The 17350-nt window shown below is 31.0% G+C and overlaps 4 protein-coding genes across 6 annotated transcripts; 2 read left to right on the top strand and 2 right to left on the bottom strand.

Annotated features, from left to right (window-relative positions):
• Nucleotides 1-2476: 2476 nt before the first annotated feature.
• Nucleotides 2477-4712, bottom strand: LOC106762973 (fasciclin-like arabinogalactan protein 7). Of its 2 annotated transcripts, none has more exons than XM_014647115.2 (2): nucleotides 4599-4712; nucleotides 2477-3567 (listed from the first exon to the last, which is right to left on the bottom strand). In XM_014647115.2, exon 2 carries the CDS (start codon nucleotides 3507-3509, stop codon nucleotides 2736-2738), a length of 774 nt encoding a protein of 257 aa, XP_014502601.1. In that variant the 5' UTR covers nucleotides 3510-3567; nucleotides 4599-4712; the 3' UTR covers nucleotides 2477-2735. The 2 variants fall into 2 exon arrangements, with proteins under 2 accessions (XP_014502601.1, XP_014502600.1); XM_014647114.2 differs by lacking the exon at nucleotides 4599-4712 and adding an exon at nucleotides 4464-4577.
• A 3956-nt stretch (nucleotides 4713-8668) lies between these two features.
• On the bottom strand, nucleotides 8669-10575 carry LOC106763183 (rho GDP-dissociation inhibitor 1). The gene is made up of 5 exons (XM_014647393.2): nucleotides 10203-10575; nucleotides 9755-9821; nucleotides 9332-9550; nucleotides 9130-9254; nucleotides 8669-8936 (listed from the first exon to the last, which is right to left on the bottom strand). The coding sequence occupies exons 1-5, from the start codon at nucleotides 10407-10409 to the stop codon at nucleotides 8862-8864; spliced, it is 693 nt and encodes a 230-aa protein (XP_014502879.1). The 5' UTR covers nucleotides 10410-10575; the 3' UTR covers nucleotides 8669-8861.
• Nucleotides 10576-13878: 3303 nt separating this feature from the next.
• Nucleotides 13879-14998, top strand: LOC106764115 (fruit protein pKIWI501). Its single transcript, XM_014648341.2, has 2 exons — nucleotides 13879-14028; nucleotides 14231-14998. The coding sequence occupies exons 1-2, from the start codon at nucleotides 14014-14016 to the stop codon at nucleotides 14750-14752; spliced, it is 537 nt and encodes a 178-aa protein (XP_014503827.1). The 5' UTR covers nucleotides 13879-14013; the 3' UTR covers nucleotides 14753-14998.
• A 374-nt stretch (nucleotides 14999-15372) lies between these two features.
• LOC106764320 lies at nucleotides 15373-17350 on the top strand. Of its 2 annotated transcripts, none has more exons than XM_022781755.1 (4): nucleotides 15373-15663; nucleotides 15893-15974; nucleotides 16647-16805; nucleotides 17038-17350. In XM_022781755.1, exons 1-4 carry the CDS (start codon nucleotides 15484-15486, stop codon nucleotides 17046-17048), a joined length of 432 nt encoding a protein of 143 aa, XP_022637476.1. In that variant the 5' UTR covers nucleotides 15373-15483; the 3' UTR covers nucleotides 17049-17350. The 2 variants fall into 2 exon arrangements, with proteins under 2 accessions (XP_022637476.1, XP_014504085.1); XM_014648599.2 differs by having other exon boundaries at nucleotides 15374-15663; nucleotides 17078-17350.

A 17350-nucleotide genomic window follows, 5' to 3' on the forward strand; every position in this document is an offset into this window, starting at 1 on the left:
CAAATATTGATCAAGATGTTTTGGTTAATATTGAGAAAATCATATATTTTTAGATGTGAATTTTTTTTACTTAATTAGTAATTTAATAATATACTTAGTTTTCGGATTGGCTTTTGGTTCTTATATTATTTTTGTACTTAATTAGTTTTTAAGTTTTATTAAATAGAATCAATGTGATTATTTATATATGTATTTTTTCGTTTAATTGGTGTTATTATTTTATTGCTTCTACTCCATAGTAGTTATATGGTTAAATATATATTTTAGTCCTCATATTTGTTCCTCATCCTCAATTAGGTCTTCATGTTTTTTTTTTTGTCTCAATTGCATACTAATATTTGTAATTTGAGACAATTAAGCCCTCTCCGTTTTTCTTTTGTCCCAATTGCATCCTAATATTTGTAAATTTGAGACAATTAAGCCCTCTCAATTGACCTAGGACGTTAGTTCCAGTTAACGGAGAGGGCTTAATTGTCTCAAATTTACAAATATTAGGATGCAATTGGGACAAAAAAAAACATGAGGATGTAATTGAGAATGGGAAACAAATATGAGGACTAAAACATATATTTAACCTAGTTATATTCATCCATTTTTTCTTTATGTATAATAATTTACTTTGTGATATTTATTTTAAGTATAACATAATTGGTTGTCCATAAAAATCTAATAGTTAATTTCAATGCCTTTACTTTTCTTTTACAAGCACACTAATTAATAAAATGATATTACGTCATGTTATTTTTGAACAACGATTTGAGAAAGATGAATATCATAGATTTGAAGGTGAAATTTGTATTATTTTTTTTTCAAGAAATTTAGAAATAATTGTCGCATTGATTTAAAAGTAAAATTTACGAAAGATTAGATTGATGTGACATATTAATTTTTTTTAATAAATTAAGAAGTTAAATTATCAATTTGCTTTTAATATTAAAAATGATATAAAATGATATTTAGATAACTTATAATTATTTATTTTTTTTCAAAGAAACTATTAATTAAAATAAATAATATAATATATTTGATACAACCTTATTAACATTTTCTGTAACTCAACACATCAATTTGAAATAATATAATTTAGCGTTATTCTAACCATTACAAATCAAATAAGTCTCAATAAAAAAAATATACTCTTCAACTATTTAAAATATATGGACAACGAGACCATATTGTGTTTTAACATTTGAAATCTTTCGTAATGAATTTAATTAAAGTTTGATTTGATCTGATCTAACTTATTTAATGATTAAAGTTCAGGCTTTGACTTTAAAAAAAAATTATTTAATCAAATAAATCAGGCTTAAACTTATAAGAAAGTGTGATAGACTGGTCTATTTATTTATTTAAATATACTAAAGATTCAAATATTAATATACATATAATATTTATTAAAAAAACTCAATGATAAATAAAATAAAATTTAACAAAAAATATTATTATTGAAAGAATTTTTATCATAACATGTTAGTCTGTTGACCCTTTTATTTAGGGCCTGTTAAAAAATTGGTTTGTCAGCCTATTTATTTTATGTGTTGCAATATGAAAAATATCTTCAAATAAATTAACAGGTGAGAAAAAAAGTTTAAACAAACACCAAAGAACACGTTATGTTGGACCTTAATTTTCATAACAGAACAAACATATTCAGACAAACCCAAGCGTTATCAGTTTCTTATGGAAAGAAATAGGATAATTTCATTTTAGGAGAAAAACAATATCATATTCTGATTTTAAAACAGACGTTCGTGTTTTTCTAAGTTGTCAATAAAGTAAAAATAGTTTTTCTTTTTTATCAAATTAAAAAAAAAATCACTGAGTTTTTATTTATTTATTTATCTCCTTTTATTTCCTTTAAATTGTAATGATTTCAAAGCTAAATATGGGATCTTATAGATTCGATAATAGTACTTCACGCCTTCAATCAATGGTTAACAGTTGAAGTCATGATTAAACCAGACATTAACCATTATTAAAGATGTTTGTTCAAATTACAGCCAACAAACATCATTGTATACGACACAACTCAAAATTAAAACAAACCCTTATGCAATTTTCAACAACTGTATCCTTCAAGAAAGCTGGAGGCATGCTGTTATAGCCTTTCATGATCAAGCTTAATTATTTTTATTCAGAATGAGTCACCTCTGATATGACTGTTATTGAATTTATGTAGACCTGAATAAAACAGTACAAATTAACCACTTCCTAATTATCTTTGCAATTACTTTGAAGATGATGATGACATTGCAAAGATCTCTTGGCCAAGATTACTTTAGCATATGATAATCATCAAGCTTTCTTTTTCGTCAAGGAACTATCAACTTTAATCAATTATGCTTACAAAACCCAGCACAGCAAGTCTGCAACGAAAACTTCTACTCACATTGAAGAACGATAAAAAGGGTTATTGTGAATCAGTCAATCCATTATAATTTTCAGGAAACATCCCTTTAGGGAATAGAATCTGAACTTGAGGAATAAACTTTAACTTTAAGTGATGGCATTAAAACTCTCCAAAAAGGGTAGATACAGTCATAACATAACAACCACATAACATGCCAACCACATGCTATGAGATTTAAAAAAAATAGTATAACAGCAGAAATCACATTCATACAGATATTGAATAACACTTATGTTCAAAAAAAATGGATTCAAATCAAAGCAAGTGCACCGAATGTAGATACATAAACATAATCTAAATTAAATATTCAACAGGAAGAGTCCCATCAGAAGAGCACCAGCACACCAAAAGATGCCAGGACAAGGTTGGCCCAGATTCCAAAGCTGATGATGAGCTTGTGAGAAGAGGAGGCATCAAGAGAAGATGATGGAGAAGATGCTTTGGTGTCTGCACTGTGTTCGGTGGGAGAATCTGCAGCTGGGGCAATATCAGGAGTTGGTGCTGGAGCAGGTGCTGGAGGTATATCAGTGCCAAAAATTGCCTCAGGAAGTAGGACCTTGTCAACTTGGTATATAGCAACAGGATCTGTGGAATGAACAGCACTGCTCACCTTGGTCTTTGACCATCCTGAACTTATGAGCACTGTCCCAGAATTATCAGTGAAATTCAAAGTGTAATCCCCTCCAGCAAATGTGGGAGTGGAGCTGGTTTCGCTGAGTTTTGTGAAGTCAGCCAGAGAATAGAAATGAGGCAAGGCATGGAAGAGGATCACTTGCTTTATCTGATCAGAGGTGAGATTGGACAGAGCAGATTTCTTCACAGATGAGAAGGCAGTGTCCTTAGGAACAAAGATGGTAATTCCTTCTTCGGTGTTGTTGGCTTGGTTTTGGAAAGTGTCGATCACTTTGGTGGATTCAAGGTATCCAAGGAAGGTGTGAAATGGACCAGCAACACTGAGCAACTCAGTAAGGTTCACAAAGTCTGGTGCTGGGGCTGGTGCTGGAGTTGGGCTCAGAGAGGGAGGACTAGCAGTTTTGGCAAATGCTGAACTGAGAAGCAGCATAATGTTGCTGATAATGAAAACCGTAGAAAACTCCATAATTTCCTTGGATGCTGATTTATCCTACCCTTGCAATATCAAAAGTCTCTCCAAATTCCTGTGAGAAAAAAAGCTCCACAGTGGTTAGAACTTAGATCCCATCTCAACAAAACCTACCCCACCTTTTGTAAAAAGTTAAATAATGCAGAATAGAAAATGAACTCCGAGTTCAAACTCAATCTCTAATGAATAAACAACATAAACAATCATAAACCCTTTAATTTTTCCTACCAATCCTTCTCTTCACATCACATCTCACTGAAAAGTTGTCTATAGCTTACTAATAATATCTAGAGACTAGCCAACGTAATAGCTGCAACCAGATCTTACAAAAGTTAACATACAAGAACAAAAGACAAAAGATAAAACATTCAACAGAATATGAAACGCACAAAGGAAGATCTAGCAATGCAAATTGAACCACAACGAGCAGAGGGAATTTCAGATCGGAGCATGATATATACACTACAGCAAATCAATAGAACCGAGGGGCACTTCAAATGCGTTAATTTTGCTTCACACCAGTGAAAAAAAGGTGAAATTCAGGACAGCATGCGAGTCCCGGAAGAGTAAATTTCCAAATGCTGAATTGAAAATAATCGAAAGATTTTTATATGTTTCTAAAAGAAAACCATGATGGTCCCATGGCAAAGTGAATGAATCCTCTGGGAACGCATTTTCCCCACAAAGTTCCGAACTTGCAGAATGTAGGTGAGTTAGGGGAGTAAAGTACAGAATGGCAGAGTTGAAATCATTCCACGAACCCCATAACGGAATGAGACAGATCTAGAGTAGCTGATTCAAAATCAGAAGCACCCACAAGACAAAAATGACATTCAGATGTGAAATGCAAGAAAAGCTAAAACTTTTGCACCAAACCATTAATTGAGGGACACCCAGAACAACAAAGTTAATAAAGCAAATACATGCATGAGATTGAAGAAGAACACAGACCTGAAAAAAGAGGAATTCAGAGAGAGAGAGAGAGAGAGAGAGAGAGAGAGAGAGAGAGAGAGAGAGAGAGAATGTGAAGGACGAAGAATGAGAAATGGAGAAAGGGTATATAAAGATGAAATGGAGGGTACGTACCAGCTGGAAGGGAAGATAGAGAGAGAAAGATAAGGGTATTGGATACAGCAAATTGGTTCTATTCTCTAGTTCTACTTCTACTTGAACTTCTACTTGTTGTGTGAAGATATAATATACTTTAATGGAAAATGCATATCTGGAACACACTTTTTTCTAGGCTTGTATGGTGGCCTTTCTATGTCTGCTTTAACTAATTACTTCCTTAGCCCATCATAGACCAACCTTACACTCTACCCCACAATTTTCCATCTCCCATTTTTTCATCTTCCTAACCGACACACATAATGCTTCCTACTTATTTATTTACATCACCAAAAATGAAGCTGACATTTAGCCATACCATTGCCATACTCAAATCTCAAATCTCACCATGCCACTACAAACCACATTTCCTAGATGCCTACAAAACTACATACATCCTACACATGAACCAATTCATGGTTAGATGTTCTAACTCTATCATTATCCCTTTTTCTACAAAATCTAATAGCAAAACTTTCATGGTGTGATGTGAAAAGTATACATTTTTTGAATGTGTGGAAATTTGTTGTTCATATTTCATTAATGGGTAACCGTAGTTCAAGACACACATTAAGTCAAGTAAAAAAGTTTGAATCTTTTTGCATAGGAAATCAACATTTCTCTCTTGGTCTTCGCCCCTTTGACTATATTGTGCAAAGCAAATGAATTTAAACTCTTTGTAAAGTGATCGTCAATTCTTTTATCATGATCACAACACAAGAATGATAGTTTTTGGTGAAATTAAACATGGTAATAATTAAAACATACCAACATAAAAAAAAATTAATACAATTACCGATTGTTTAGATTAAATTACCTAAGATCGCCACAAAATATAGATATGTAAACAATACAAAACAAAAAATTATTATGTTCTTAAATTGAGAAATAAAATATATATACTCATATTTGTAATGATTTTTTTTATTACATGATACTTTTTGTTTCCATAATTAAATTTTTAAATGAGATCTTATTTACCAAATTTAGTAACATTAACGCCATTATTCTAATTTTGTAATTTATACACGAGTAATTGTAAAATTTACAAGGATTTTGTTATTTGCTGAACTAAGTGGATCTCATGATTTGTTACATATCATTTTGTTAAAAAATGATTACATAGAGATTGAATGAATAATATTGCTTTCAAGGGACTCCATCGTATTTTTGAAAATAAAATAATGTCAAATACAACAATTTAAGCAAATTATATTTCATGAAATATCACTGTCAATTAAGTTGACGTAAGAGGCCATCAATTTTAGTATTAATTGTAGCAAGACGAGGTATATAACCTTGGATTAAAAAAATGTTCATACTTTGTGAGGAATATAGACACTTGTTTTTTTTTTTTTTAATGGCATATTTTATGTTCATTTTTGACGTTTGTTATTACAAAAACAATTTGTTTCTACTGAGTTTTTTACAATGTAAAATAAAAATAAATGAAAATGCAACAACCTTATGATCTAAATTATATCATAAACGTGTACGAACTAGTATTAATAAACTATGAGCATATTTTGATTTCAACTTCCAAAAAAAACTACCTCGTATAAGTTTATCTTAGTAAATACGTTACCAATTATAGAATTTATTTAGTACACAAGGCTTAAATAAAATTTTATAGTTTATCTTACGAAACATGAAGGTCTATATATATATATATATATATATATATATATATATATATATATATNTATATATATATATATATATATATATATATATATATATATATATATATATATATATATATATATATATATATATATATATTAATAAATAAATACTTCTCTTTAATTATTCTTTCAATTTATTAAGTCTCCAAACTCTTTTGTTTCCAAATGACCTTCAAATTCTAAAATATAACATGTTTCCATTTTGTGGCTATAAAGTGCATATATTTTATATGATAAGCTAAAGTAAATAAATTTTCTTCATTGAAATTTTTACTTAAACTTTAGGTTTATCACTCAAACTTTAGTCGACTGTCTTTCTATAATAATCGACACTATTGACGTTGGGAAAATTCATCTTACAAATTATTTCGTAAGCTTATTTCTAACGCAAATAAAATGAAGATGTCAATATAATGTGCAACTTGTTGGATAGAGTATTTATTATTATGTTAAAAGCTATAGTTAATAGTTCTTTAAGAGTATAATAATTTCATAATTAACCTTAATGAATTTATTTTACTCATCAAGATAATATATATAAAAACTAAAAGAAATGTTCTTAAATAGATAGATTAAAAGAGAAAATTTTATAACTAAAGCGATCAATTGAGTAAATAGTTTATAATTTTATATGAAAAATATTTAAAATTCAAATTCAAATATATTTCCCTTTTCTCTTACTACGTGAAAAATAACATATATAATGTTTTAAAAATTAATTTTCTTATAGTTTTCATATACGACAATATATTCATAATATTAATGAAACAAAAAAAAACAAAACTTATCCCACAAATTTATCTAAACAACTACATTAAAACATAATCGTAAGGTAAGAAACACAAGAATAGATGCCTTCAGACTTTTTCGTGCTCTGCAAAAGCAAACACAAGAATTTATCAACATTTCTCTAGAAGCATATTCTCATCTTTGGAATGTTTGTGAAAACTCGCTTTCGAGTTTGGATGTTGAAAACATTGATAGATGTGTTGTTGTTCCTTCGAAGTGAAAGAGTTGGTACTGTTAATCCTCATAAAAAAAAGGAGTTCCTTAAACTATGTGATGAAGTTGTTCAACTTGAATTTGAGAGGTCGTAGATTGATGAAATGTGTCAACATGTTATGGCAAGAGATTCTAAGTTAGACCATGCAAAGACACAAATCGATGAGCTTCTTAAGAGACATGATCGTTTAACTCAGTAACTAAGTAATATAAAGAATGAACTTAGAAGTTTTAATGACTTTGTTGATGCCCAAACAAAATGTTTTGACATTTTGTGATTTGGAAGTTGTAACCAAACACTTTGGTTTTATATGTAATTTTTGTTTCTCCATGAACATATTTGGTCTTATTTGTGATTTTTCTAAGAATGAGTGTTAGTTTCTAAATGTACTGTTTTTTGGAGAGTAAAGCAAGATGTTTAAGTTTATTATGTCGCATTTACCGTAAACATGATGTCGTTTTTGAACTTATTCAAGCATGGTTTGATATATATTTCCCCTTATCTTTTATCTAGTTGCTTGAAACTAGATCCAGTTCAATTCTTTCTTTTAATTTAGGTTTAATATCGTTTTTGGTCTCTAGTTTGGAAAGGATTGTTCAATATGGTTCTACCTTTATTTTTCCATAACAATTGATCCCACCTTTCGAAAAAAATGTTCAATTGAGTTCTTTTTGTTCATAGTGGTCCCATATTCAAGTTTAAATTGTTTATTATAGTCTTTATTGTATACGCTGATGACATGATTTTTAACATAACATTATGTTAGGACTGTTAAAATAACATTTGGATAGGTGAATGCATGAAAGAACTTATTGAAGTCGTAACCAACACCATTAGAAAATTGACGTCGTAACCAAGAAGGAGTCAATTAGACAGTTTTTTCAAAAAGTGGGATCAATTGTTACTAAAAAAATATGTAGGACCATATTGAACAAAATCTCTCAAACTAGGGACCAAAAGCGGTATTAAGCCTTTAATTTATGAAACATTAAACCAGGTCAATTCTTTAATTAACTTAACTTCGTTCTACAAAAAAAAAACGTATATTTTGTTAAATTGATTATCTTCTAAGCATGCCATGCACGGACGAGTTCCAAACTTTTTTTTTTTATATATATATATCATTGAATAAAATTCAATAATAATTATTCACAAAGTATTCACATAGCTTTATAATATTCATTTAGTATTCTTCATATATTTTAACCATTTTTTTTTCATCCCTAAGTATATATTTGGATAGGTGTTACACCCTCCTCGGTAGAACATTTGCGATAAAAAGATCATAACACGATTGAACAGATGAAATAAAATTAAGGCATGTTTATTGGGAAAGTTACAAAAGAATGCTCTTTGGCTTTGTCTCTTTAGTCAATACAAAACAAATACAACTGAATATTTTAGTACAAACAAGAATTCAGTAAACTACCATATATATATATATATAGATAGATATATGAACTGTTAAGTCAATAGAATAAAAATAAGAATATATTTGACTAAATAGAGAAGAGTTACTACTGCAGAAGCAAATTTAGCAGATTGGCACCATGTTCAACCTGCCCATTCCTTCCTAATATCAAAAGTATAGTTGATCTCCAAGTAGCATTTGTTGTCATCATCAAGAAACTGCAAAAGGAAAATATCATCATATTATGTTAAAAAGTGAAGTTAAATGTAACTTAATTTCATAAAATCAGTTTGTAAGATGAATTATACACTTACTAATATACTCTAAATTAGTTTTATATCTAGTTGACATGAGACTTCCAACAAATACAACTGATATATATGAAGTTCAATGTATGAGTGATGATATTACCTTTGATCTTGCAGAATATGATCCTCTTGCAAATAGTCCAGAGGGTGTGGTTTCTTCAGGCATCTCATGTGTGTAAGGCTCTTGTTGAGGACTGAAAGTTCCAAGCATCTCTTTTGTGCTATCCACTGAAACCAGAATCATTGTCAGCTTTGCATGCCACAAGTTTCAACAGGAATGAAGCAGCAAAAGAAATAATCATTACCCTTCACACCAGTCTTCCAAACAGTGTTAGTGTATTTTAAGCCAGATACGATATTATTGCTCACTTGGAAGGTGAATTTCAATCGATATTGACTACCTTCCTTTAGAGTGAACCATAAACCCTTTGGATTCCCATCTTCAGGAATGGGAAGAACAATGTCATCTCTATCAGCAGAGACAATAGACAAGCTACTGATTTTCACTTCAGGGTCCAAAATTTCTGGAAACAAAGATCAAGTCATAATCGATTTTAACACTTCAGAAGACTGATATATATATATATATACCTATATGTTGCAGACTTTGTAACAGTTATCTCAGACATCAAACATAGGTACTCTTATGTCAATATTCCTTTGGGTGTTATATATGAATACATCTGATCTTAAACACAAGAAAAAGGCTATTAAGAGATAAAAAAAACCTGCAACATTATTCACATCTACACTTCCAAGGAGTTGCTCCTTCCATCTCCTTAGACTTTCATCATCCTATGTAACCAACCAAAGAAAGTGAATTAAATTATAAAGAAAACACAAAATCTGTTATGAAAGGAATTTTAAATCTAATTCAATCCTATAAAACTGGTTTGTAAAACGAGTTCTCCACCATTTATATATTATAAATTGATTTTATCTCTAGTTGACGTGAGATTTTCAACACACTTTTCACGCCGAGGTACATACACCTCGAGTAAGAGACTAAACGTTAATAGATGGTTCAATAATAGCCTAATTGCAGATGGAACAATATCTCTATACAAATCTCGTTAGAATACATTGTAACCTGATTCTGATTCATGGTAAAAGTAGATTTGAGTCTAACTCAACCTCACAACCGGTTTGTATTGTTATCTAGGAATGCTCACAAACCTTATCTTTCTCGAGGTGTTCTTTAAGAGTGCATTGAGGACCCAATTGAATTTTGGATCCGGGTTCGTCCTCTTCTTCTTCAGTTGCATAGATAGAAGCCTCACTGACTTGCCTGCTCACGGGCTCACCTTCGTTTTTGTGAGTTTCGTTTTCATGATCTGTTGCCTCACTGTTCTCGCCGGTTTCTTTGTTTTCATCGAACCCCATGTTCTTGGAACTCGATACAGCTCCAACAGGGAAGGTGGTTAACTCATCAACCGTCACAAGGGACAAGAATAGTGAATGAAATCCCACCAAAGAAATGGGATAGAGAAAATGAACACTACGAAATTCAACAATGCGAAAATGTTTTGAAGGGATTAGTGGAGCTGAAAAAAACAATTATAGCTTGTGTCTCCCAAAACCCAAAAATGATCATTAACTATAACCAAAAACGGAAAGAGACGACAAAGGAAAAAAGACATATTTGTCTGGTAGCGTGTTTTTCTGTGGTCAGATGGTCAATATTTGAGGATGAAAGAGAAGTTTATGGGTGATTTTAGGACATGGTCGCCTGGTTATCCGAAATCTTTGCTAACGTTAATGTTCAGTTATTATCCGTTTGACGAGGGGTCACCAAATGTTTTCTTCCAAATTATTTTCAATTTTTAATTAAGAAAATTATCTTACTATTTTTTGATGAACAACATCAATTTAAAAAAAATAAAAAAGAAATTCAAGTATAGTATTTGTTCCAATTTTCTATGGATACTTCTAATGTTATTCTTAATATGGTGATTTTGTATTGGGATATTAGGGTTATCCAAAAATTAAGAGTTTTTTTATTCTATTCACACATATTTTTTACACTGCTCCATTTTTTATACGAAAGTATCCTGCATAAAAAATTGTATTGTCAAATATAATGTTCTGATTAATAATACTTTCGAAACAAGTTCTTATAATGTGAATCTTTACACCATGGAAAAACTGTAGCGTAGATACATTATATAACTATTTTTTATAACATATATTACAATAAAACTACACAGTTTTTGTAAAATTTGTGCAAAAGTGGGAGGAAAGTGATATAAAACATCATATAAAATGAGGAGTGTGAACAGTAAAATTGGAGTGTAAAAAGAAACAAAAAATATGAAAGTGAAAAGAGCAAATATGAACAGACTTTTCTAGGCAATGAGATAACAAGACGAAAGCACGTGATCACTTCAGGCTTTTACTTTTTACACACCCATGATTATTACCTTCTTCACCTCATTAATCACGTGATTACTTTTTACACACCCATGATTATTACCTTCTTTACCCTACGTTTCCATTACAACTAAAACTATTGTTACCACCGTGTCTTCTTTTTTACTGCACTATTTAAAAGGAGAAAGGATAGAGAAAAAAATCGATCTAAAATAATATTTAGTATATTTTAAAATGCTTGTTTTGAAAATTTCACGTGTTTTTTTGAAAATTTACCTGAAAAAAATTAAAAATTAAAAATCAGAGGGTAAAATATTAAATGACACCTAATTAATTTATTTATTTTTTGTGAGTCACGGATTGTTTGAGGGCATTATTGCAGCTATTCATGCCCTGGACAAACACACTAGGCAATAACCTTTTTCATGTGTCTTTTTCCAGATTCACAGCAATAAGAGTTACTGTTATGTATGTTGTTGTTAGGTAAATAATTCCAATATGAAAGATGATGTGATGCACAAATTTTAATTCCTAGGCCTAATCATTCTATTTTGGATTATAACTATTTATCACCACATTTCTAAAAATATTTTCAAAAAATATGGTTGTATTTTCTTACACATGAAGTGCAAGATTTTTTAAATTACAGAAAATAATTTAAAAATTTAAAAATATGAAAATATAGAAAGAAATGTGTGAAAATACAAGGAGAAATAAATAGTAATAATTTATACATACAAATTAACGCATACAACAGAACATGTCAATGGTGGCATCATTCATGAACTTTGGTTTTACAAATGTAGTCTCATCTCATCACATCAAATCAAAAGGAGAAGTAGTGGTCGGTGTGTGATTTCCACGTGTCACGTATCCATTGGGGGAAAATTCGGTACCAGATGTGAATCTCCTGGCAGGGCCTACTGAGATGGGCCCTCTAAGATGGACCCTATGGCCCACCAGCCGACCAAGGCCCACATTGTTTAGGTGAACGACGGTTTGTTTCTTTACTTACGTCAGGATCTGATCTGGAGCCATCCTCCATTTATTTATTTGTTTGTTTGGGATCCATCACCCGAACATTTCATTTCACTGCTCCCAAAATTATTTCTAGTGTGTACTCACAAAACTCTATCAACTTTTTTCTGTTATCTATCTTTTTCATTTAATAATGTAATATTTTTCCTAAAAATAAAATTAAAGTATGGGCTAAATATATTCATAGTTTCAATGTGAATTTTTGTTGGAATTATACAATTTCATTTTGAAATTTTAAATATCTTCTTGATTTAACTGCATTAAATTTTTTATAGTTAAATATAAATATTGTTTGACATATGTTAATGAAATATATTCATTTGTTTTGAAAATTTGAGACAAAATATACATTAGTTATGGATTAATGTTATCTTATTATTAAGTTTTAAGTGTTTTAATACTTATCTTTACAATGTCAAATTAAAATGTTACTTCATGTGTCAAAGTTAGGATAAATATGACGAATTTAAGAGTTAATTCATAATAAATATAATCATTTACATATTTTTCTTAAATTTTATTTATAAATTTTAAAATATGTTTTATATTATTGATAACGTAATCGTGATCTAATTAGTGTTAATATATATTTTGTAAAAAGCTAATTTTCATTCGATCTAATTATTGTTTAAAAATGATTGTTTAATCTCTATTGTATTGTATAATTGTTGGATCACGGGATAGTCTCGTCGATATTTATGATTTTGTGAAGTGTCTGGTTGTATTTTACTTCTATCATACACTACAAAACATATTTAACAAAAGATAATAATATTTTGACAATATTTTATGTCATTATGGTATTTATAATTATTATTATCATTGATTGTGAAATAATTTTAAACTAAAATGAATAACATGTAAATGATGTTAAAATATTGTTAAAGTATTATTATCCTTTAACTAAAGTATTAATTGTGATCAATTTAAAAATTATGACAGCAAATTTTGAGCAAAGAGATGAAAGTCACATATGTTATTTAAATAACCTATCTTCAAACTAATAATTATAAGAATCAATCTTACACGTTAGAGTAGAGTGCTGAGATATCGTGACATGAAAATGCTGAGAGATGAATTAATGCATAAGAATGAGAAATGTAGTTTACTGCTAAACCAGTTAACAGAACCATTTGCCAAGTTACAACTATTTGCCGTAAATGATGATTGAATAAGCATGTATGAATTTGATAGTTCCCCCTGTAAATCCGACTGCACAAAGCACAGAAACTTAGAAGCAAAAGAATGATGATCTCAATGAAAATCGTCCTCCATTATTCAAGCTGGTAGCAGAGAGATCCGAAACAAAGATTATAAAATAATAATATCACCTCATCTCTAAGCCTTTGTCACCATTATTGCCAAACATGCTTATTAACATTCAGTAATGGAGGGGTCAAATCCCAAGATTCTTCATGTGTCCCCACCTCTCCGTTTCTTTCATCAACAAGACCCTTTTAACTCTATATAACCCACTCTCAATGCTCATTTCTTTTCATCAAAACCTTAGCCTTCTATATCACTCTCAAGCTCAACTTTCCTCCTTTTCAATCACTTGCATATACTCTTTGCTATTCCAATGGCCACTGTTGAGGTAACTCCATTCAATCCTTCCCTATAGTATATTTTGCAGCAATACATTAACCAACGATTATGAAGTAAAGAAGAGCAAGAAGTGTTGAAACTGCACTCCTACCACCTTATTATGTTGATCTTGTTTTTTTCTCAGCAGAGTTAAAGTTAGGATTTTGATAAACAAAATATGAATTTTCATCTGAATAAATTGTTTTTGTTAGGTTGTATCAGCAAATGTTGCCCTCCCAGAGGACAAGATAGAGGCATCATTTAAGGGTGACGAGGCAAAGGAAGAAGAAATTGCTGCAACTCCAACACCAACACAAGCAGCAGAGTCTGTCACTGAGAAAACCAACGAGGCCCCAGAAGCAGCAGCCTCAGAAGACAAGCCCTCGGACGAAGTTGAGGCTAAAGAAGTGGTAGAAGAGGTTACAGAAGAGCCAACAGTCGAGAAGACGGAAGAGGAAACTTCAAAGGAAGAAGCTGAGACAGAAGAAGCAAAAGAAAATGCTGACCCTGATGAGGTGAAAACAGCAGAAGCAGTGACAGTGACACAGACTGAGAAAGAAGATGAAGGTGTAGCGAAGGAAGAGGTAAAGACAGAAAGCCCAGAAGGGAAAAGCGAGGAGGAGAAGGTTGAGACAGAAGGATCAGATGAAAAGAAAGAGGAGGAAGTGATAGCAGAAGCTGAGAAGAGCGAGGAGGTGGCAGTGACAGAGGCTCCGACAGAGAAGACTGAGTAAAGAAAATATGCAGTTTGCATCATTATGTGTTGTTGTTGCATGTGTTTTGTTTTGTTTGCTTAGTGGTCTAATAAAAGATGTAGCGAAATAGGAAGAATGGAGGGATAGTTGAGTTCAGACATGGCAACAACTCCATCCAAGGTAGTACTAGTATCGATCAATGATGTCTGTCATGTTTCATGTGTCATTCTGCTTGCAGGATAACTTTTCTTTCATCAAATAAATACGTAGATTATTGCTATCTTATATTATATGTTGTTTCTTTTTCGAAAACTTTAATTTAGGAAAGAGATCAGACTCTAATCTGGTCAAATCCATTTTTATTCCTACTGAAAAACAGAAGTAACATAGATTCAAATGGATGAAAGCAAAGAAATTAATTTATAAAATAACAATTCAAACAACATCACAGAGATAATAATGCTACAGATCCCTACTATGATATATCTATACAAATATTCCTTCATACGAATTTTAGCGTTAAAAAATAATGAAGTGAGAGATATTCTTTTCATTAAAAATATTAAAGTGTAAACCCAAAATTATAAAATAATTGCATTCAGTTAATTTAAATAAATAAAAGTTTATTTATTTTTAGAAAAAGAATAAATTAAAGGGATATTTGGACATGAAATTTGAGGCAGAGAGGATAGAGTTGAATTGAGCACTTGAGTTTAGCGGTGTCTGTAATCTACGTAGATTTTGGCTTTGGTAGTTATTGTGGCAGAAAAATGGCGTCGTTGTTTTCGAATTCTCCAATGGTAAGAGGCAGAGATGAAGTGTATGTTGCTGCAATGCCTCTGAGGGCTACAAAGGGACCACCCCAGTTGCTTATGTCTGCTGCTTACTCCCTCAATTTCTGGGATTTGCAGCATTTCATGGTCATCATCAAACCCTATTCACCTTCTCAGGTCAATTTCCCTTCTTTCTCATACTTATATTTCCTTCCTGGTACCAACTAATTACCCTTCATTTTTTTCTTCAAAATGAAATTAAACCAGTCTTTTGTAATTTGTGTAATTTAATTTATTGATTATTGGGAATAGAAATGTTGGCTTCTTTTTGTTTCAGTAATTCAGTTCTTTTTTGCTGTATTCAAGCTTGAGTTCTAATCTTATCACAATGATAATGCTTTTTCAGGTTCTGGTTTATGATTTTCAGCCCAAAGATCCCGAAGATATATATGTGGCACTAGCAGCTTTGTATGGTAGAGCAGTGCCTGGTAAGAGAAGAAGATGAGTAGGATAAAATGAAGAAAACTTTTTCATAAATTAAACTTAGCTTGTATGTAAACTAATTGGCAGAAATCATCTTGTATTAGTTTATACAGAAATTGATGCTTACATTGATTTTAGTTTATGCAGATTTCTTTTTTCATGAGTACTTCTGGATAAGTTTAGATGCATGTCTTGTATTTTTGTTCTTACATTGGTTTTTTGTGCTTTTACTGCTGTACTAGATTGTGATTGCTGTTGGACAATCATATAGAAAAAAACCACAATCTGAATATCTTAAAACGATGAAAGATGTTGTTCTCTGTGAATGTTGCATATATTTTGCTTCGGCATATGAACTTTTATGTTATTTATACAGTTTCCTTGTAGGCCTCTGTTATCATTACTGAAAGCATATGATGAAATCTTCTCCCCTAGCGTGCCAGAGGAAGATTTTCCATGTGCTGTTCTTACTTTGGGTGTTTCAGCATCAAAAAGTTGATTCCTGATCCATTTACTTCTTCTAAGATGACATTATGATGTCAAACTTTTGTCATAGAAAACTTGACCATTTTGGACTGATTTATCTGTGACAGCTTTTTGAACTTTCTGATTGGATTTTATCTCCATAAATGTTAGTTATTTTTCCTTAAAATCATGAATTCTGTTCATATTCTTAGGAGCTGTTCTTGTGAGGAAGTTACAAAAGTTACCAAGAAACAAATGCTGGCTTGTTGGATATTCAACTGAGGATGCAATGGAAATAGCATCAGAATTCAACAAAAAATGGGAAACAAATTTGAGAATTGGCCTACACGATTGTCGCGATTATACCAACAGTAAGAATTTATTCAGTATACCTTATGTTGTATATGCCCTTTTGTGGAAAGAACTTTTAGCTTCCCTGCATGCTTATATATTTACTACTTCAGCTTTATCTATCTAGGAAATCATGAACTATTGATATCTAGCATTGCACTTTGAAATTGTGTTGAAATAAGATGATCGATTTAGAAATTCTATCATGCAGTATTTGACTTTAGTCTTGTTTACTGTATTGGTTTTGTTTAGTTTTACCATGAGGTATTGAATCTTTTTGGTGAATTCAAAGGTTTGGTTAAGCAACTCACTGGCGAAAAAGATGTGCTGGAACGTCTGAGAAACATTGGTGGATAGAGGGAATTCACTGTCAAACAGTGTTTAACTTTTGTCTTTTCTGATTAATGTAGGACTTTGAGTCATACTTGAATTATTTTCATCTGTAGATAATTAGAAGTTCCAGCTAAGTAATCCTAACAATGGTGATAGATTATGAAAGCTACCACGTTGTGGTTGTTGTATACTTCAATATACTATACCAGTGAATGTCGATATTTATCTTAAA

This window comes from Vigna radiata, chromosome 6 (assembly GCF_000741045.1).
Source record: "Vigna radiata var. radiata cultivar VC1973A chromosome 6, Vradiata_ver6, whole genome shotgun sequence".
Classification (NCBI taxonomy): Eukaryota; Viridiplantae; Streptophyta; class Magnoliopsida; order Fabales; family Fabaceae; genus Vigna; species Vigna radiata.

Excerpts from the sequence above, each read along its gene's own strand:
- LOC106762973 (XM_014647115.2), bottom strand. The coding sequence starts at position 3,509 with ATGGAGTTTTCTACGGTTTTCATTATCAGCAACATTATGCTGCTTCTC.
- LOC106764320 (XM_014648599.2), top strand. The coding sequence starts at position 15,484 with ATGGCGTCGTTGTTTTCGAATTCTCCAATGGTAAGAGGCAGAGATGAA. Across the intron at positions 15,664-15,892 it reads AACCCTATTCACCTTCTCAG|GTTCTGGTTTATGATTTTCA; the intron begins GTCAATTTCCCT and ends ATGCTTTTTCAG. Across the intron at positions 16,806-17,077 it reads TTGTCGCGATTATACCAACA|GTTTGGTTAAGCAACTCACT; the intron begins GTAAGAATTTAT and ends GTGAATTCAAAG.
- LOC106763183 (XM_014647393.2), bottom strand. The coding sequence starts at position 10,409 with ATGGGGTTCGATGAAAACAAAGAAACCGGCGAGAACAGTGAGGCAACA. Across the intron at positions 9,822-10,202 it reads AACACCTCGAGAAAGATAAG|GATGATGAAAGTCTAAGGAG; the intron begins GTTTGTGAGCAT and ends TTGGTTACATAG. Across the intron at positions 9,255-9,331 it reads TTGGAAGACTGGTGTGAAGG|TGGATAGCACAAAAGAGATG; the intron begins GTAATGATTATT and ends TTCTGGTTTCAG.